General features: G+C 37.4%; 1 protein-coding gene across 2 annotated transcripts in view; it reads right to left on the bottom strand.

Annotated features, from left to right (window-relative positions):
- PTPRO (protein tyrosine phosphatase receptor type O) overlaps positions 1–15,553 on the bottom strand; it is a 265,462-nt gene extending 249,909 nt beyond the window's left edge. The window contains exon 1 of one of the 2 annotated variants that reach the window (XM_003816527.5): positions 14,931–15,553. In XM_003816527.5, the coding sequence (XP_003816575.1) occupies positions 14,931–15,005 (75 nt within the window). In that variant the 5' untranslated portion in view covers positions 15,006–15,553. The remainder of the gene's footprint in view (positions 1–14,930) is intronic. The other variant, XM_003816526.5, reaches the window with a different exon arrangement.
- Between the last annotated feature and the right edge of the window lie 6,664 nt (positions 15,554–22,217).

The following is a 22,217-nucleotide window of genomic DNA, read 5'->3' as shown; positions in this document are numbered from 1 at the left end:
TGAATAATATTATATGGTATGGATGCACCACAGTTTTTAAACTTTTTACTTGTTGAAGGACATTTTGGTTATTCTCAGTTTTGGGCTAGTAGAAGTTTCTAGGAATATGTGTGTACAGGTTTTAGTTTTTGATTAAGATAATTGCAATTCCTTTTCTATGGTTAGTTCATCTTACTTAGAGCAGAGATTTTCATGGATGAGTGAGATGAACGAGGAACTAGTGACTGCATACTACACAAAACGTGTTTGTTTGTGTTTTCAGGAAGAGGTAACCATCCATCACGGTTTTCCCAGAACAGGCTGATTTGCGTCTTCTGTCCTGGCATAAGGATCCCTTCACTCTCGGAAGTGTTCCGGTTGGTATGATAAATTACATAATCACTCTGATTCAGTTTACATAAGGATCCCAAGTATCACTATTATGCCTGCTTGGTTATGATGGAGTTGAATTTTAGTAAATTTGTAATTTTTCTAAGTGCCTGTGGAGTGACTCACTGGAGTCTGAGGAATGAGATCATCTTCCTGCAATGAATGATAGTCTTGCTGAAGTCTCTACTATTCCTGCTGGCTTCTTTTCTGCTATAAAATATTTCTTCCTACAAAACGTTTCTTCTTGAGTCAGTTTTATGGTTGAGGACACTGTCCAAGCTCATGCCTTAGCTCCACAACTGGAAAGGAAAATATTCTTTCACCTCCCCTGCCATTGCCGGTTTGAAAACAAGTGTAGGACTAGGTTCTGATTGTTCTGGCTTAGATCACATGCCAATTCCAAAGACAGTGGTCAGCGAGGTGCAGTCCCCACATGGGCTTAGGTCAGGTGTTCACCTCTTGGCTGTTCATTCTGCCCAGAGCAGTGAGGTCAAGTAGGAGAATGGTATCCCAACTTCAGACTATGTGGATCAAAGAGGAAAAGAAATTTTCCTCCAAGATTAGCAAGATATTAGCAAGGCTGGGCGTAGGCTGACCTGGTGGGATGGCAGACTGGGCTGCTGGAGGAATAGTGATCTGTGCAGCCACTGTGATTTGTCTTCTATGAAGAGATCAGTACACTGCCAAATGCCATAGCTAGTAAAGAATACAGCCAGAATTCAATCCTATATCTTTTTTTTTTAACCAGCATGCCTTTATTCTTAAGTTCCTTATGCACAGTGTTTAGTTGTGAAAAAATGGAAAATAAATGCCTGCCAATATAGCCTCTGAAGTTTTGCTATGTGTGTAATTCTTCAGTAGTTACACTAATGTTGGGCACATACATAGACAACAATCTCTTTGCTCAACAAATTCCTTTTCCCCACTTCATGGTTACAATCTGTATCTATGATCATCTACGTCTTTAACAATGCAAATACACTTGGGAATTGCATGCAATTGACCTTGACATATGGGTTAATGTCCTAAATTGCAGAAGAGTGAAAATGTTCAGGTCTTGAAAAAAATTATCACAATACCTTTAAGTGAAAAAAGCATGTATAGTAGGGAAGTTTTATACCTTTTTTTTTTTTAACATACACACTCAAATGCACAGATACAGGAAAAGATTTGGAAAGATATGTCTCCAGATGGTAGCTATTTTGGAATGCAGTGTTTAGGAATGATGATATTCTTCTTCTGCCTGTTGTATTTTATACATTTTCCGCTGTGAACATCTATCAGTTTTCCAGTTCTTTGTATGTTATTACAGAATTCTCGTGCATGATGATGCACACCTGATTCAGGCTTAAAGATATCAAATTAAGAATACCTTACTTCAAAACCATAAGCAGCCATATAGTAAAGAGGCTAATTGAAGGCCTCAGTGTAGCAGCAAGAATTTCAATGGAAAGATTCTCATTAGTTTCTCAACTATCCTTCAGAAAAGAAAGATGTTACATCAATCTAGCAGTAGAAATGAACCAAGGTAATAGCGTAGAGATGGAAAAAGGGTTTAAAGATGCAACTGTATTTTATTTGTTGCAAATAAATAAAATGTAAATCCAAGGAAGCAATCTGAGACACATTATAAGGGTGGCTCAGTTTTAGCAAATTTCGCTAATTAAAAAAAAATAACAAAACCTCATAAACTAAGTTTTTAGAATGAATTCCAAAGTATTTAGTTCTAAGTCCTTGCGATTATTTTAGCAAAGCTTTGTCAATACCACAATTTCCATATTGCAAATCTCAAGTATCTAACCACTTTGAATAAAGCCTATAGTCAGTTCTAAAAGACTAATTAAAAAGTATAATTTAGTTAGGGAAAATTGCAGAGGAAATTCCCCCATGACAATGCAGAATAAACTTGGGCACATCTCCTCACTATGTTTATATGTAAATAAGGCTATTACACCAATGCATTTCATAAAAACCTTTTTTTTCTATAATCCTTTAAGAGATGACCACATGACTCAATGTTTAATAATACATGGAGACAATATACCATTCCCTCAGTCTTTTACTATTTATCTTATTAATCAACTTAACATTCACGAACTTTAGAAGCCAATTTTTTTTCCTAGATAAAAATCTAAGAATTTTAAGTACATTCAAATGAGAAGATATTTCTTAAGGTGATGGTGTCAATATGTATTATTATAAGTGTGATGCTTATACTTTGTGGTATTTGGCAGTAACAACACTTCAATTTTTATAATTACACTTTAGTTATCAGCACAATATCAAAGTAAGTAGAAAGCTCATAGTAATTTTACTAGGATATCTATTTTATGGATCACCAACTTGACTAAAATTGGAAATTCCTGGCTTATCTCAGAGACAGGATGATGTGTGACAATTAGCTTAATTCTAGTGTAGCCACTCCAGAGACAGAAAGAGACTTGTGTAAATGTGTTTTCAAATGTTTCCAGAAATTTTGATTTGATATTGAGTAAAGAAGATTATTAATTTTAAGGAAAACAATTCATTAAAGAATTATTAATGCTATTTTTATACTCCAGAAGTGAGTCTCCTGATCATAAATTTATAAAGGCAGGAGCAAAAACTCCTTTCAGTCATGTATGTGAGAGTGTAAATAATTTGATCACAATTTCCTTCTATTTTTGGCTTTGGATGATATATTGATTTGCCAACAAACAGAAACAAAATTAAAGTTGTAGAATAAAAATTACAGCTAACCCAAACTTCAGTACTTTTTCAGTACAGTTAATAGACTATGGATATAGATCAGTGCATTACAAGATTATGTAATACCTTTCAACTTACCAGAGAAATACTGAATTATTTAAGTAATAGTAGTTGTCTTAAGCATATATTTTGTATGTTAGTCACTTGAAAATCTGGACAATCCAGGTTTTTGGTCTATATGTACTAACACTTTAATGTATGTAGCACTCATGAATCAGCATGTTTAACTCACTGTCTGTGTTGCATAATAAAATATTTATCACCTAGTATTTCAACTGAGTATAAAAATTACCAGTTGTTTCTATAAGAAGTTACGTAATGGAATTTTATCCAGGAAAAGACAATCATTTTCAAAAAGTCATTTTTAAAATTTCCGTGAGGTATCTATGTGCATTTAAAAAAATAAACAATAAAATTTCCAAAAGTAAAGGAAATCATAAAAGTTTTAAGTTTTGAAGAAAAACAATAATTTATCATCAGAGCTTCAGTTAGTTGTGTGAGTTTCCAGAAATGCCGTTTGAGGTCTAGAGACAATCTGGTTATATTGACGTGCATGGCGAGAGAAAAAAAGATTTACACATTAAGTTTCTATTTGACATTTTCAAACCGTAGAGCCAAGATAAAAACAAAGTTTTACATTTTAAAAACTTACTTTTTATAAGTAAGTAAATTATAGGCACAGTCAATGAATACGATGGAGAATAAATGATCAGAAAAGCTATGCTTTTGCTTCATTACACAAGGGAACCTATTTATGACTTGGGCACCCATCATTTGGTCCTCAGTGGTTTACTCTAACCTGATAAAATAAAGAGAAAAAAAAGGGTCAGGAACATTATCTTGACGTCTAAATGAGCTCATTTTCACCTGTGGTAATAAAACCTCTATTCCCTCCACCAGAGCAAAATGGCATCTCCAGGTCATCCTCCACCCTGATGCCACTGCCTCCCCAGCCCGACTCAGTGGTGCCTGCCTGATAGACCCTCCCTCCTAGCTCATCTCACTGTGCAGCTTCTCTACTCCCTGTGCTTGCACACCTGCATGCTGCTCTTCCTCTGTCTCGAGTCTGTCCCATACCTTCCGTTTGACCTCCCTCACTCCATTTATTTATTCAACACTCATTCATTCACTCGTTCAACAAATGTTCACTGGACATTACCATAGGCCAGGCACTCTTCCAGGAGCTGAGGATACAACAGTGAACACAATGGACAAAGTCCTTGCTGTCATGAAACCTATAAATATTCCCATAGAGGAGCTAAGTTATCATAAAATATGCAATGTAATGTCATTTAGTGAATGATACATTCTCTGAAGAAAAAGAAGCTTAGGTAAGAGTGGTAAAATGTTAGAGTGATAGGGATGATTTTAGATAGGCTGTTCAGAAAGACGTGCTGAATAAAAATGTTTCTTGAGCAGAGATTGGAATAATATAAAATCTGCATGTATAGAATGCTCACTATGTGCCATGCATTTTTCTCACACTAGCATTCCCAACTCCTTACCATGGTTCATCATGGAACACCCTCGGGAAGAATAAAAACTGTTTTCTACTCTATTTGTTATTGGGGCTATAAAAAAGAAAAAAATGGCAATAGGCAGAAAACTCAGGCTGGTGTAAATAGCTTTAAGTTGTGTGATGGAGGATGAGGACAGAACAGTGAGATGACAAGCTTCTCACATTTTATCTTTATAAGCCATTAGGTCTGTTGGCAAAGCAGTTATTCATAACATGCATGAGAGCAAGAGCAGTTACTATATAGTGCTCTACTAAAGTCAAACAGAGATGGAAGTAACATGTGAATGCTACAACCAGAAGTAGTTAATCTCAAGACCAAACCAAATCAACAAAACAACAAAACTGTTGTCTGAAGGTGGAATGGCTACTTTACAGCTGTTGGTAATGTCACCATTTATGATTAATTAGCAGTGATATTAGAGAAAATATCTAAGCATCAGCTTAAATTTTGAACTAGATGGTCTTTGAAAAAATATGGCTTTATGATTCAATGATATATACTGAACAAAGTTGATTGGTCTGTTAAGCTATATATTAAGATAATTACATTGGAAAATGATGTTAAAATGTATGGTTCATTTTTTGATTCAAAACTCAAAGAAACATTTTACATGTACAATTACTGAAGCCAGAATTAGTACAGTCCATAAAGTAAGGAAGATATCTACGTATTTTCCTCCAAAAGCATTTTCCTGAACATCAGTGTTTTATAAGAAATTTGGGATGATTGCTTTCCAAGCAAATTCTCCTGATTCTGAGATTTAAATTACAGTTGATCTTGCTGCTATGTTTTCTTTATCCTTAAGGTTACATTTATAATTTTTTAAACAAAGGAAAGATAAACAAAGCATCTATCATATAAGCATAAATATTGTTTCTTAGAGCATATTCATTATTCTCCTGAGGTCAGAAGTTCAAGACCAACCTGGCCAACATGGTGAAATTCTGTCTCTACTAAAAATACAAAAAATTAGCTGAGCAGGCTGGTGCATGCCTGTAATCGCAGCCACTTGGGAGGCTGAGGCAGGAGAATTGCTTGAACCTGGAAGGCAGAGGTTGCAGTGAGCCTAGATCATGTGACTGCATTCCAGCCTTGGTGGCAGAGCAACAAGACTCTGTCAAAAAAAAAAAGAAAGAAAGAAAAAGAAAAAGGATACTATAATCAAACAAGTTTGAAAATGTTATACACCATATTTCTCCTGTGGAAGATACAATACGTGTTAACATATTAAAAGTTCTAAGAAATTCTGGCACACAAAAACAAGTTAATACTAGTTTAAACAAAGTTAAACTAATAATTTCCCAAATTCATGTCACCACAAAGGTATTCATTTTTAATAACATTCAATACAAGAGTATTGCCAGCCTCTCCAGTGTGCTGTGGAGCACATTTTGGGAAATGCTGCTCTGTACACATTTTTATTGCCCTACCTCTTTGACTTCACTTTGCCTATTTTTACTATTTTTCTCTTTAGTTTATTATTATACATAACATTAATTGAGTGCTCACTGTATTCTAGGCACTGTTCCCAGTACTTTATGGTCATTTTCTTATTTATTCCTGACAATAATTCTAAGACATATGTATAAGAGATGAACAAAAGGGAATCCAGAGAGGTGAAATAACTTTCCCAGCATCCTACTGCCAGTAAATAGCATAGTGGAGAATTGATATTGACTTCAGGTCTCTCTGATCTCACCTGGCACCTATGCTCTTATCAGATAAGGGGCTGCTTTTTTATTCTTCAATTCCCGGAAGCATTTATACCTCCCAGTCTCCAGAGAGTCCAATAGCCTACCTATTTCCTAATATAAAGATATTTTCCAGACCTTAGCTTATAGGGCCTCTCTGTTGCATTAGATGCTATTTGCCAAGTCCTCCACTTGAAATTTCCTAGATCTTGGGTTTCCTTGATTTTGCTTTCCTTCTGTACCTCTCTGGCTGTGCCTTCAACTTCTTAAATTCCTTATTTGCCTGAAATTAACAATCGGTGCCTCTCAAGACCCCCTTCCGGCCCACTGCCCTTCACTCCCTTTCTCTCTGCTAGGGGATCCCATTCACATCTCCAGGCCTTCCATCTCCTCTACTCTTCAGACTCATATCAAGTACCTGTTTTTGTTTATTTATTTGTTTTCAACTGCTTCAAACTCAAAGGTCTACCACTAAACCTACCATGTCTTATATCAGTCATGGTCCCAGCAGGACACTCAAAAAGAAAATCCCAGAGAATGAAATGAAGGGATGGACTAGCCAAAGGGATCAAGGTTTGGAGCAGAAATAATGTATTAAGCATGGAGAAAACATACTTAGGGTCTAGAAGCAGGGAGAAGCTATTGCTCTCAAGGGATAAGGACAGAGAACTGTTTCAGGAATTTGGCCAGAACATCAGCCTTGTAAGAGGGGCTGACTATAGAATTGGAAGAGAGAATGAAGCCACTGCCTAATGGGGGCTGGCCAGGGTGGAGGCTAGGAGAATAAATGATTTGATTTCTCCCTCCTTCTAGCAGTAATCTTTGGCTAGTGCCTTCTATTGGCCAAACTCACTAGGAGCCAAAGGGCAAGGGAACAGGAAGAAATGGTCCATAGAGGGACACTTCCTGGCACTGGGCACATTGGAGAGGTGAGTTGATCTCGAGAGCAGACTATCCAGCACAGTTGATCTCCAGAGTAGACTGTCCAGCATACGTTATCTTGAGACCGCTACTCTTCCAGGCAAGAGGGTTGATTACCAAGAAATTACCCTACATCTTGCTCTCTCCAATTTCCCACATCTAATCAGTCTTGCCAATGTAGCTATTTTTCAACATTGCCACTCTTTGACTGTCTGTCACCCTAATGCCAGTGTTTGTCATCTCTTAATTGGATAATTTCAACAACCTGCTACTAGTTTAATTCTTCCAGGCTGGCTCTACCTTTGGGATAGCCTTTCCTGCAGGCAAAGAGCTCTATCTGAAATGCAACTCTTACCTCACTAATGCCTTGATTAAACCCTTCGATAAGGCCTCTTCCCCTAGAGAATACAGAGATCCTTCTTTCTGGCTCAGCATGTAGAAGTCTCCCTGATCTGGCTCCTGTGGCTTCATTGCCTTTGATATATATCTGCATTTTCCTAAACTCTGCCATGCTTTTCACAACACCGGGCCTTTGCTCGTGCAGTTTTCTCTGCCTATGTGTGTATATATTTAAACCTTACTCGTACCTATGCTTCAGGACTCAGCTCAGGAATCATCTTAAAATAAATCATTTCCCAAACCACTAAATAGTTAAGTGTCTCTCCTCTAGCAGCCCACATTTTCATCCTTAAAACAAAACACCATATTCTAATGACCATCATCTGTGTCCATGTTCCTACTATGCCACTGCCAGGGACTCAACTATTATCCACTTCTGTACCTATAATATCTAGTAAAATTCCTGGCACATATTAGATGCTTAATGGATGTTTGATTAACTAAATGGAATTGGGCAGTGAGTCTTTATTCTGGAATACAAAAGACAGTATTGAAGAAGAAAAGGAGCTTCTCAATCTTTCCATTTTGGCATTGGGGAAAGACTGGTCAGCCAAAAAATGTTTATAGGATGCTCTTTCAAGGAAACTAAAAGACAAGGAGTGGTTAATTATAATTAATGCCAGGATCCAAAAGCAGGAATACTAGAGTTTATCAAAATAGAATATTGATTCAGAAAGTAAGTACAGGGAGGTGGGAATCAGGCTTCAGATAGGACCGAAGATACAAAGGGCACTGAAAATTCTTTTGAATTCTCTGACATCTGGTTTGTACATGCCAATCACAAATTCCTATGTGTGGAACCAAGAGAGAATCACAAGACACATATCAGCACAGCAGGCTCATAATTGGTCTCTGTTACGGGTTAAAGGTAGAGAGAACCAGGGTCAGAAATTCCTCTGCACTTAATTTGGTCAATGGCGGGTAATAATGAAGGAACAGTATTGAGAGCATGGTAGAGTCATATGACGCCTTTCCTCACCCATTATATAAATCACTGATATTAAAAACTTAGTAGGCAGAAAGAGGAAAATAAAACAAAGTCTCAGTTATCTGAAAACAGTAAAATGAAATAGCACAAAAAAGGGAAACATTCGTCATTTAAATCTCATATAGATTACTATTAATATAATTCTGATCTTGCACCACTACTTGTAGATAAATTGCATTCCTATTCTTTTAATTTGCTAGTAAATGTACCAAAAATCACATTTAAAAATAGGTTTATTTAATTTAAATTTTCATTAACATAGAAATAGTTTTGTTAGAAAAATGAACTGTGCAGCATTCCTATTTATAAAGAGTGAAAAACCAAATAGATAAAGAGTATTTGATAAGAAAATACATTTATTTGCATATAAATAGAATTGCAGTGTATTTGTTTTCATCAAATGTTCTTCATTTCATTCTCTAATTTTCCCTATATTCATTTTCTTACAGAAATTACCATTCATACTCATAATTTGCAATACCGCTCTCAAGCTTGAAGTCCTATTTCCATTTCTGATTCTCTGTTTCTGAAATATTTTTCCAAGCATATATCACTTTTCTCCCTTTCATCTCAATTTCCTGAAAAAAAAAGGAAAGAAAAAAACCTTTTATCAAGAAATCCCTGCAACCTTGTTTCAAACATCTTCTGTTTGTTTGGTGGTTTTAAAATATTCAGAAGAAAAAGGAGCTGGCCTTTAAGTAACTAGAATGTCTAAGGAAAAGAAATCTTTCATTCGGGAATTAGATGCTGAAAGACTTGCGAACGCTTTTCTGGCACAAGGCTAAGATATGATCCTACTCATAGAAATAAATTAAAAGGTACAGTGTGCAGAGGAAAAAAAAATCTAAGGATTGGTGTTCTGAAGACCTAGAACAAGCTTGGAAAAGGGAAACATTAGGAGTAATCGGTGATAGCAGATTACATGAGAGGTATTTAATTAAGGAGGTTATTCACATATACTTTTTTTTTTTTTTTTTGAGACGAGTTTCACTCTTGTCTCCCAGGCTGGAGTGCGATGGTGTGATCTTTGCTCACTGCAACCTCCGCCTTCCGGGTTCAAGCGATTCTTCTGCCTCAGCCTCCCGAGTAACTGGGATTACAGGTGCCTGCCACCATGCCTGGCTGTTTTTTGTATTTTTAGTAGAGACGGGGTTTCACCATGTTTGCCAGGCTGGTATCGAATTCCTGACCTCAGGTGATCCACCTGCTTCAGGCTCCCAAAGTGCTGGGATTACAGGCGTGAGCCACCTCTTATTGGCTGATAGAAACCCTATGGGATCTGCTGGAGTCAACAGCACCAGGAGAGAAGGAACCCATTCACACTCATCCCAATCCATTCACACTCTTGCTCACTTTACTTGAGCCACATTAACCTTGTTTGGGTTCCTCAAATCAGTGACACCAGTGCACAAAAAAAACTTACATATTTATTTGAGCAAAAAGAGCTGATATAATGGGTATTTAAGATGACTATAGAAGAGTTCTGTAAGAAATTGGGTTATACGACCTTGGATTAAACACTACCATAGGGATAACCAAGACCAGGGTGCAGAAAATACTTCATCTCTTAAGGGTGATGTCTGACAAAACATTAGGAGGATTTCTACTAGGAACTTACAGAAATCTTGGTCAGTTCTGGTTGGTTGTGGTCATAGCGGAGTGGTGATGTGGAAGAGGAGGCAAAAATATTACCTGTATATCTGGGTACTAGCTGAAATTGTAGGTCACCCATACAGGTTAAAAAAATCAATTTCCCCTAGTATGTCATTTGCTACTTTTTAATTAATAACATTAAACAGAGGTGAGGTAACATTAATGAATAAATGAGCAACTGAGAATATTACATTTCTGGGAAAAATAACACAATGATATTTTAATTTATGGTTTTAATAAGATTCTAATATAAGTGATTGGTAAAAATTCTACTATTTGAATGTAATGAGTGCATTGTAGTTATGATTATTTAACTCCCATAATGATAATTTTCCTATATTTTCCTTAAAGATGTGTTCACAAGTCAATATTACAATATTTCATAATTCTCAGTCAGAGCTTTTATATAATGCAGAAAATTGAAATCTGTTTATTAACCTTCTATTAAATTCCTAACACCACATACTAGCACCATGGAAGATAGAAATATTACAGTAGACATTCCTTTATTTCAAAAATATTTACAACATATTTGGAGTAATTAAATGAAAACATTAAGTGCTTTACAGTAAAGCTCATCATTGCACTGGGATATGTTTCTGAAAATGCAACATCACTGAAACTGTGTACGGAGAGGCATTAAATTAGGGGAAAATGAAAACTTGTGGTCATTGTTGTTAAGCCTTCTATTGTGCCACACTGCTACCAATTACAATGTTTTATTTAAGTGCATCAACTGTATCTGACATCAAACATTCTTTTACAACCCCTCAAGTTAGAATTATATTTATAAGGTTCAGGAGTAAATCTGCTTATACGTTTAAATACCTTTAAGTTGGATATTTAGATAGTAGAAATAGTGTTACATTTTAAAATAAAGTACAACTCATATTGTTTTTAATCAGTTATCCACATAAATGTGCATTTTCTTTTGGGCCAAAATGAGGCAGAGGTGTAATGTGAATTTTTCATTCCTTCACACAACGATAGTCTCTCACAAAACAAAGAACAAAAGCAAACATATGTTCACGGTGGGAAGGATTATTACTCGATCATCTGTAGAAGCATGGCCCAGGGAGCCTTTGCCAACCTACTGGGGATGTCACATGTAAAAAGGTTTCTCCAAAAGGTTGGCAATATGATTTATTAAAGGAGTCAGATGACATGGGAGTTAAGGGCAGCAAACTTCATTGTGATGGAAAGGATCTAAGCTGCTCCAACAAAATGAAAGGATTATGGTTCACCTGCCAACACTGTGCAATTTATGGATGAAACCTCAACCACGAAAAGTGAAACTTCTTTGTGTGTGTGTATGGGGTTGCGAGGGGAGACATAGGAAAGGAAAGGCAGACAGACCGTGGAAAACAGATATTTCCCCTGGATAAGAGTAGAATGGCCAGTATCATAACACTCATGTATTATAGAATTAAATATAAACCTGTTTCAGAAAGTACAATATTAAGACCCTTTTTAAATTTGATATTCTTTGATGATATCTCTGGTAAAAGCAGAAATAGAAAGAAATAGAGAGAAGGGGTTAAAAAAGAAGGACACACGCCAAGCACTTGAGTTTAGGAATATATTCCAGCTGACTACTAAAAAGCAACATTTCAGGGAAGGCCAACTTCAAATTCCTATGATGTCATATTCCACGATTTGCACCTTAGTAGACAAAGTACTTATACTGAGTAAACTGATACAGGAAGACATTTTCTAGGAGGGCTTTAGTAAAGATAGGACAAGTGTAGGAAGTTACATTTCTTTCACTGGGAATTATGGGAAGACGCACAACAGCGAGGCTCGCCAGATAAATACCTCACTTGCATTCATCCATAGAAGACTTTGAAATTAGTAGCCTTCAATATAATAACAGAGTTCCATTTTTTCTTCTATTTTATATACACCATCAATATTGATATAAAAATAAAAATTTTCATAACCAACATTGTGTTTAGGCAAGATAAATTATGCAGATATTAGCTTCATAATGTGCAGTGAATGATTTAGACAGTCTGAGATGCCTGATTATATGTGCTTATCACTGCTCCATGGATAAGGAACGGTGGCACAAAGACCTTCTTGGCCAGTCACATTTAGTCTCCCTCAATGGAACTGATTATAGCCATTCATACACATTCAAACTTTCCTACTTTTCCACCACTGATATCCAGCTGCTTATTTTTGAGTTGTGGAAAATGTAAAGCTATAAATTAAGCCTCATACTTGAATTTCTCTGTCTTATTTTCCTTCAGAATTTTCACTCTTATATAAAGGATACACATATGGAGTAGTGAAAAATGTATTAACTATAGTGAAAACTATGGAAATTATTTTGGCAAGGGAGAGTTGAGAGAATGTTTCATTTCTGACTCGGCACACGTGGAACATTTTGGATTTTATTATTGAGATACAGTTAGCAGTTTGGTATTTAATAATGAATTTTTTCTCATCCTCCAGTCACAACCTGCTTGAGTAGATCTGTTTTACTGGCATTTAATCAGGACCTTTAATTCAAAAATATCTCCAAATTATAAAGAGATTATACCATGTGCCCAATGCACCATGTAATATACTATCCCCTAAATGTAAGATATTACACTGTGTGCCCAATTTACCATTTTTTTTGAACAACTCTTGTCAACTGCAACAAAATAGGATTAAATGAAATAACATATGTAAAATGCCTAAAAAACCGGCACATAGAAGGTATTTAATATATACAGTTTTTTCTTCTTTCCTCTGATATAGTTTATATTCAGGTGACAAAAATATTACATTCACATAAAATAAAGGAAAATGATTTTTCTTACAAAATTATGTGTCCCACTACAATAATTATTATTTAAATGGCAAACTTTGCCAATGTATTTACTATGGAAGCAGTTTGCCATAATTTACATTTACCTGCAATGTTCAGGAATATACCTATTATGTGAAGCAGGCTGGACCTCTATGACAATCACTAACATTTTCATTACACCATCACTAACTGCATTTTCTCATTCCAATATCGAGTTTTAAGTCAAACAATGGCCACATTTATTTTATTTTAATTGCAAAACCTTACCCCCACTCCCAACCAAGTCATTCTCTTATTTCTGGAATTATCTCATTATGAAGAACTCAAGCAAAAACCTGCAGTTGTGCTAAACGTTAGGTTTGGATCAGATGTCATACATATAACTCTTAGCTGTTGCTCGTAAAATGCATAGTGACTTGGTTTCTAATTTTTGGTTCATGACAACTATTGCATAGGTAAAATAGTTGTGACAGTTTGATAAATAGTTAGAAAATGACTAATAGACAACCTAATAAGTCTAATGCATTTATGATGTGTATGAAAGAACAACCTCCTACAGTAAAAACATATAACTGAGCTTATTATTTACCATACTTTAAAATTAATGATTATTGATAATTTAAGAAAAAATGTTAAAACATATTAAATATATTTTAAGGTCTTACTTAGGCATTCTGTTGCTGTTTCTCCCTGAATTTTTTAAATATTTTTCATTAAGATAAATGAAAATATGGAGTATTTAAAAGTAATGCTGTTCTTAATCCATTGGTCCTGTTCCATTATATTCTTTTTAGGCATTCATAATTAATGGTGCATATAAGCAAGAAGTGACTCTATAATAAGAAAACCTTTGGATCCATTAACCTGGCATCCATTTCTAGGGAAGGTATCACTGTGGTCCTGAAAGGATAGCTCCAAGTCACCTGTCGACATTCTTGAGTTTGCTTTGCGGAGAGAGGAAAAGACTAACAACAGAACTAAAGTAGATCCACTGAAGACATGAGTGATAGACAATCACTTCAGAACTTCACATCGCCGTCCAAGAAAACATCTAGCTGACATTTCTTCAAAAAAATTTATGTACAGTATAGTTGTCAAACTGATTTTTCAAAAGCAACTCCTTTGCTTTTCATTTTTCTCAAAGTAAAACCTCAGGGTAGCACATTCCAAAGAAGATACGAAAAAGTTAATTATTATATATTTTTCCACCACTAAATCTAGGGGTAATATCATCTGTAAATATAGTGGAGAAAGTCTAGAGACTTTTAAAAAGGAATTGTAAAGATGTTGATAGGAGTTGGGGAGAGGAATCCTTACCAAGCTCTACCTGACACTCCTTATTCAAAGAAAATTCTGCCCTAACGTAGCCCTGGCAGTCCATTTGTGGCCAGGGAGCTCAGTCCCCCTCCACTCTCCAGTGTATAATTCCAGCAGTGAGGAAAATTAAGACAAAGCATTCTGTGCGAGGGAGGGCGGAAAGGTTAAGCAGCGTTGGGGTGCGGTGGAAACCAGAAAAGAAAGTGACCTCATTTTGCCTGAGAAAGCACGATCCAACAAGCCCACCTTTGATGTGGATTTCAGCAGCGATAAAAGAGCACAAAGGGCGAAAGCCGGAGGGAGCAAACTTCCCTTATTCTTTCCCCCGCCCCCCTACCTCTCAAGACCACCAGGAACACGCACACGCGAGGACAACAAAGCGTGCGCCCAGGCTGCACGGCAGGCGCTTCCCGCGGCTGGGCCATCGTGCCCTGGGGCGCGCCGCTCCCAACGGCAGAGCGAGGGCGCCGGAGCGCGGCTGCCGCCCGGACCGCTGGGAAAAAGGGGTGGAGGAGCTCCCCTACCTTGAACAGCACAAAGAGCCAGAGCAGAGGCAGGAGGCGGCGGGCGCCGTGTATCCCCGTGGGCAGGTGCCCCATCGCTGCGCGGACGGGGACTCGGGGGCACGGCTGCGCTAGCGGACTCCCCCGGCGGCGGCTCACAATGGCGAACTGGGGCTGCAGCCTCAGACCCTGGGCGCCGAGGTTGCTCCTGGCGAGCGCATGCTGCCTTTCCAGTCCCCCTGCGCCTGCTCCCTTTCCTCCTCTGCGCCCGGGGTCCTCCAAGAACGTGCCAGGCGCTGCTGTTCTTTAATGACTAAGGATGGAGAGGGTGGGGATTGGAGTGGGCGAGGCTCTGCCGCCGCCACCACCGCGGCTGCCGGAGGAGGCGCGGGGTCTGTGTGGTGAGCGAGAGGCGGGGACCCCGCGCCCAGCCCGCCGTGGTCCTCTGGCAGCAGGGACACTCTCACTCTGGCTGCCGACCCATAAAATGACAGCAGCCTCCCAACCCTCCACCAGGATCGGCCCGCTGCTTGCTACTGCTGGACAGCCCCCATTGCAGACTCCGCCTCAACCCTTCCCTCAATCTCTGGGTCTCAGGAGTTCTGAGGGGTTTCCCTGACCCCTCTTGAGCAATCCAGGCGCCAGATCCCAGTTCCCTCTCAATCTTCCTACATCCGTACTCAATTGCAGTTATAAAGGATCAATAACAGTCGGGTAGTTGTGACTGTAGAAATAGTGTGTAGTGTGAGTGTGTGAGTGTGTGCGATAGGAAGGGTATTTTCTCTCCTTCCCCACTGCTTCCATTCTCTCCATCCCATTTCAACACTCTCACCGTCTCCGTCCCACACTCACCCAGGAACAAATAGCACAATTATGCACCTTTTCCATTTGAAATCCGCAGTTCTTGTACATTTCAGATTCTCTTTTGATACCAAAGTGTGTCGGGTCACCTGAAGCTGAATATAGAAGGGGGAAAAATCACAGTATTTTACATGTATGACCCTTGAACAACACGGGTTTGAACTGTTGGGTCCAGTTATATGCAGATTTTCTTCCACCTTTGCCAGCCTTGAGACAGCAAGACCAAACCCTCTTCCTCCTCCTCTGCCTGCTCAGCCTGAAAAGGATGACGTTAAAGACTTTTATGATAATTCACTTCCACTCAATGAATGTAAATGTATTTTCTCCTCCTTATGGTTTTCTTAATAATATTTTCTGTTCTCTAGCGTACTTTATTGTAAGAATACAGTATACAATACATACAACACAAAATGTGTGTTAATCAACTGTTTATTATGTTATCAGTAAGGTTTCCGGTCAAGAGTAGGCTATTAGTAGTTAAGGTTTTGGTGAGTTCAAAGTTATATGTGGATTTTCAACTACGTGATTCTCTGTGTTGTCCAAGTGTCAACGGTATGTACAGTTATATTTTTAAACAATTATCTGTGAATAATTTTACTGGGATGTTTTAGAATCACAAGCAACGACTTTCAAGCTGTGGGTCCCCAATCTACTACTTGTCTCCTTTTTTGTTATGTGTATTTTTAAAAAGATAAGTCTGTCGAAATCAACTCTGGTATGCACTGTTCAGATAGAAATCATTTCTTATTGTCATGTAAATTACCCTTGCTGTGCCCTGTCAGTATTGGAACTTATTTATACCTGAGACATGCTTGGGCAACAGGAGACAGGAAAGGCCACTCTGGTCATGAATGTAGGTGTTCAGGCATAGACTTTGTCAGTCACACAGCTAGGGAGTGGTGGCCTGAGAAAAGGATCCAGAGCTGTGTTTACTCAGCTTTTGCTGCATGAGCAATGGCCAAACACTAATCATTTGGTTGTTGTATGTATGTGTCTTAAGGAAGCTTTAGATTGAATATGTTTACATAAGTGTGAATATGTATATATACACATATGTGTACATGCACATATGTGCGTACACATATGTGTATGTGTGCATGTACATATGTGTGTATGTACATATCTGTACATGTACATATATACATATGTGTATACATACACATATGTATATGTATGCATATGTATATGTATGGTACATATATGTATATATGTACCAAATTTCATATGCATGAAATATGTACCAAAATTCATATGCATGAAAATATAGAATGATGGTCTGAATTTTTGTGAGAATATTATCCTTGGTGTCTTCTTTTAGAAGCTTCTTTTGTTTTCACATTCCCATCACATGCTCTCTTCAGGTCCCTCATGTCCACTCTTCATTGGTTTGGACATTTTCTTTCTTTTGAGAAAATGTTAACTGCTCTTCCCTCCCTCTGGGTTAGACTTACGGGCTATCTGAACATTTAATCCTTGGGACTGCACTTATAGGAACTTTGGTTTAATATGTTTTCTTTTTATTTTGACGCTCCTGAAGCAGCATTTTATTCCCACTCGCCCTCAGAAGTGGCTGTAAAGTGATCTAATCTCTAGAACATAAGATATATATAGGCCAAGGGCAACAATCACACTCACAGGATGCCAACAATTTCTCTTTGGAGTAGCATTTAGTTTTAAAATGTGTCTGTGAATTATGGGTCTGTATGATGATATTCATTTGTGTGTATGCATATGTCTGTGTGTATACATGGATATAGCCTTGCCTGATGTATGTAGGGCGTTTAAAGCAGTTCTGATCATAAATTAATCTTGTAAATGCTAAAAGAACTTTCACAATGAGGCTCCCTTTTAAATAATCATATTTTGCTGCATCTTTCTGTTTTTCTCTTAGTCATACATCACAATTTGTTCAGCTCTTTCTGTCTTTGTGCATCTATATATATATATATATATATATATATATATATATGGACCACTTTGGAGGAACAATAACAGTAAACGGTAAGTAGTAAAGCATTAGTAATTGGCATTGTTGTTATTTTATTAGTAACATTGTGGTTAGATGGGCTGAAGACTGAAAGTATTATTTTATAATCACAGAAAATTTCCTCTCTAGAGAAAAGTATTTTACATTGCTATTGCTGGATAAAATACTTTCATTTGTTTTTATTGCACTTAAACCATAACAGTGTCCTAGAAGAGATTCTTATAAAGAATGTGAATGCTGTGTCATCCACAGTGTGGGGTTTTCAATTCATAGAGCATGTTTTGTGTTTCTTTGAGCTATTGACTGGTTTTTCAATACAATACTTCCAAAGTATGATAAATCTTATTATGCTATTTTCAAGACTCCAAATCAACAAAACAGCCAGGGGCAACATACAGTGCATATAGTAATTTATATTTCACCAATTGCTTCTACATATTGGTCCAGATTTCATTATGACAACCACACCGTTAGGTAAAGAAGGCTGAGATCGTTATCACCAACTATTTTCCCCTAATGCTACTTTTCCTGGAGAAAAAATAAACACAGAAAAATAATAATATCTCTGACATGCCATAAAACAAGCATTGAAAAATAAGTTCTCACAAATTGAAATAAAGCTCTCTACTTCCTTTGAAAATTATAAAAAGGTGGTTAATGATCATGAAACTGGAAGGTCTTTTTAAAATCTATAGGAGGCTTAGTTTTTACCAAGAAAAGCGATCTTTTCCTAAATATGTAGAAATGTATCTTTGCCTGCGTGGTTCACATCTATCTCTTCTATAGAAAAGCAAGCGCAGACACAGAGAAGCAGCTACAATCCCTGTGAGAGGTTTAATGAGGAGTCAAATGGAACTCTTACGGTGCCCTTGCCAATGAAGCTCAATTCTGTCCTCCAGGGACAACCTCTAATGTAGTTCAGTGTGTTTAGTCCTGGCTTCCACTACTGAAATAGCCTACGAGGCTGTCAGCAGTTTCAGTATTAGATAATTGTATTTATGGGGGATGCTCAATGACAAATAATTTACTTTATATGGAATAGAAAGAAAAATTCAAGCAATTGATCTCTAGACTCTATTCCATTGGAAAAGTAATAGCCATTCAGTTTGTTGTCCATATCTCACATGTTACAATTTTTATAGCATATGAACTGTAGATTATCTGTATTAAGCTCTTGGAAGAAAATGACCAGGAAGCATTTTGATTTTCTATTTATTTGAGCATTTGTTTTAATTTTTTCTCTTGATGAGCACTGGTTTCTCACCTAAATGATGTGTTGACGATTCATAAGTTTTGTGTCTTTCAAAATGAGAACGATTGACAGCCCTCAGGTGAATGGCATGTTCCAACTGCCAAGACTTATTACTCTTGCTGCACTTGAAAAACAGTGGAAATACGCTAAAGAAGGTCACTTTTGCTTTTACTTGGAGAGTCTTTTCCCATTATATTCCCCTCTCCCACCGCAAAAGATTCCTATTAACAGACCTATCTTACTTGTACTTGACTCTTACATGTCTTAAAGAAAATCAAATAAGAATATTGCATTACAAGATATGTCTTACAACACAAAATTATATACTTAAAGAAATAAGGAAACATACATAGAAAGTGTGAGCAGATATGCAGATATATATCACTGGACACAAATTACAGGCTATAGGATAAACAGCCCTACATTAGAAATGCAGATTGTCGTGTTTTTAGATATTATATCTTCATTCAGTCATATACTAGGATTCTGTTTGTTGCTAGCATTTCATTTAATTGCTCTAAAACTTTAATAAAAGGCATTAGCCTTAAGTTATATGATTTTATCTCATATTTTATTTATATGAAATGCCTTGACTAATGAACTTCTAAAATATTTTTTCTGAATGTGCCAGACATTGCTATCATTTACTAATTTAGCTTTTCTTCATAACTAGGTTTTTTGGCTAACTATAATTTAAAGTATTAGCATCACTGCACTGAGTGATTCACTTTAGCTTGGCATAAAAAGCAAGAATAGAACCTGAGTGTAATTTATAGCTAAAGCAAGACATAGTGTTTGCTAAGTGGAAATGGTATCTGCTGATGCTTCCTTCCCTTCCTTCTTTACTTCCCCTCAAATTAAAGGTGCAATGCAACATTTACAGTCAACTCGGTGTCACACATAGTGCCTACATATGTGCCACTTAAAAACAGCTACCAATATCTAATTATGAAAAATTTGGTGATGGTGATTTCAGGTGCTATGTAAAAACTATGAAAACATTAATCGCATATTTTGAAAATCCACTGCCTTAACTGCTAAGGGTTTTACCTCAGCAGTTATAGTACTATAGCAGGTATAACAACATTGCATTGACAATCATACTTCAAATCAATCACACCAAATCAATTTTATGCTGAAATTACAAAGCTAATGATATATTCAAATTTAACTGTGAGAGAAGGGGTAAAGAAGACCATACTCTGAAGAGATGAGGGGATGCCACTGATAGATTGATGTTATTACCTGTCTTAGCAGAGGGACATAGAAGAAAAAATTTAAAGAAGGCACAGTAATTCTAGAGAAAATTAAGTGCCCAAGGGAAAACTAAAACATCCTCCTCATCAAAACACAAAAACAGAAGGCAAAACAGGAAAGTCACACATTTCTAGATACACTTGCTTAGTGTGAATATCTGTAAGAGAAGCAGTTTGGGAGTGGGGGTTATATGTAGAGATTTCACCTGTTTTGGTTAATAATTTGATAATGTGGAAAAATTATAAGAGTAAGCATTTAATGTATCTCAAGAGGATGATTTGAGTGAAATCTGATCAGGGATCAACATACGTGAAGCCTATGGCCATTCTCTGTTAACTCACTATCTCACTCTACAGTGACCACTTTCTGCCTTTTCTACTCATCTCAAAGCTTCAACCCTCTGCCCTGGAAAACTTTTCAGTGTTTTGACTTCACCTTCTACCTTACAGAGGAAACAGAGGTGACAACTTTTTTATCTTCCTTGACAGTAAACATAATTCCAACCCATATTCAATTCATTTCTGTCTTGTTGAGTACAAGGAATGGTCTCTCTCTCCCTCTCAACGACCATATAAAGAAAATTTTACCACCTATTTTCGGGAGCTCATTACTTCCAGCCTTTTCTGTGCTATTTTGATGGATTCCATCCTTTGGGTTTTTAACCATGTTCATAACTTTACAACTGAAGGAAAGAAAGTCTTCACTGGGCCCTGCTTGTCCTTGGCCGCAACCTTTTCTTTCTCTCTATCTTTCACCACTGCCACTGTCCGTTCACAGCGATGATTTTTGAATGGTCGTGTATACTCTGTCTCCATATTTTTCAGCTTCTACTTGCTTTTCAAACCACTCTGTAGGGCTTCTGTTCCCATTATCTCCTGAGCACTGCTCTCACCAAAGTCCACTAGGAACCTCTTGGGAGAGTATGCTATGTTGGCTGTTCCCTCCTTCCTCAAGCATTCTCTTCTCCAACTTTCTGTAACCTTACACAACCCTGTTTTTTGGCTATATTTCTGACTGTCCTTTTTGTATCTCCCTTGCTTGTTCATTTTCCCCTTCCTGTCCATTTAATGTTGCAATTTTCAATTCTTAATCCTAGACTTTCCCTGTTTTCCTCTGAATTCTTGCCTTTGCCAATCTAATCATTGGCAACGTCTTCAATCCCTACCTATGCGGATGAACCACAGGGTTCTGTCAGCAGCCTTACTAAAACACTCTTTTGTATTTCACACCCACAAAGCTAACTGCATGCTTGAATCTCCTTGTGTTTCAAACTTCTCAAACTTAACAGGTCTGAAACTGAACTCAATAATTTCCATCAGAAACTCCTATCTCTATAAATTATACCAAGACCAAACCATCCACAAAAGCCAGAAACCCAGGTGTCATTCTTTATGCCTCTTTCTCCACCCACCCACCTCCAATAGCACCAAATCCAACGTGATTCAATGTCCTGTTCTCTTGCTTCTGAAATAGTTGTTGTGTCAATTCATTTCTCTCTATCCCACCCTACCTGTACTTTAGTTCAAATTACCTTTATCTTGCTGGAACTATTGCAGTACCTTCATGAATACCTATTTGCATGAGTCTAGTCTACTTCCATCCTCTCTGGCTTCCTCCACTTCAGCTTGGAGTACAACGAAAAAGTATTTCCAACTGCATCAAGGTAGAACCAGTTTTTGTAACTTCAATCTGATTAACCAGACTCTTTTACATAAAACTAATCAATGGTTTCCAAATGCTTCTAGGATAGTAGTAGGATTCCTTAGCTTGGGCCAGGTGTGATGGCTGATGGCTATAATCCCAGCACTTTGGGAGGCTGGGGTGGGTGGATCACCTGAGGTCAGGAGTTTGAGACCAGGCTGGCCAACATAGTGAAACCGCGTCTCTGTTAAAATACAAAAATTAGCTGGGCCTGGCGTCAGGCACCTGTAATCCCAGCTACTCAGGAGGC

This window comes from Pan paniscus, chromosome 10 (genome assembly GCF_029289425.2).
Source record: "Pan paniscus chromosome 10, NHGRI_mPanPan1-v2.0_pri, whole genome shotgun sequence".
Taxonomy (NCBI): domain Eukaryota; kingdom Metazoa; phylum Chordata; class Mammalia; order Primates; family Hominidae; genus Pan; species Pan paniscus.
This window is presented reverse-complemented; position numbering and strand designations above follow the sequence as displayed.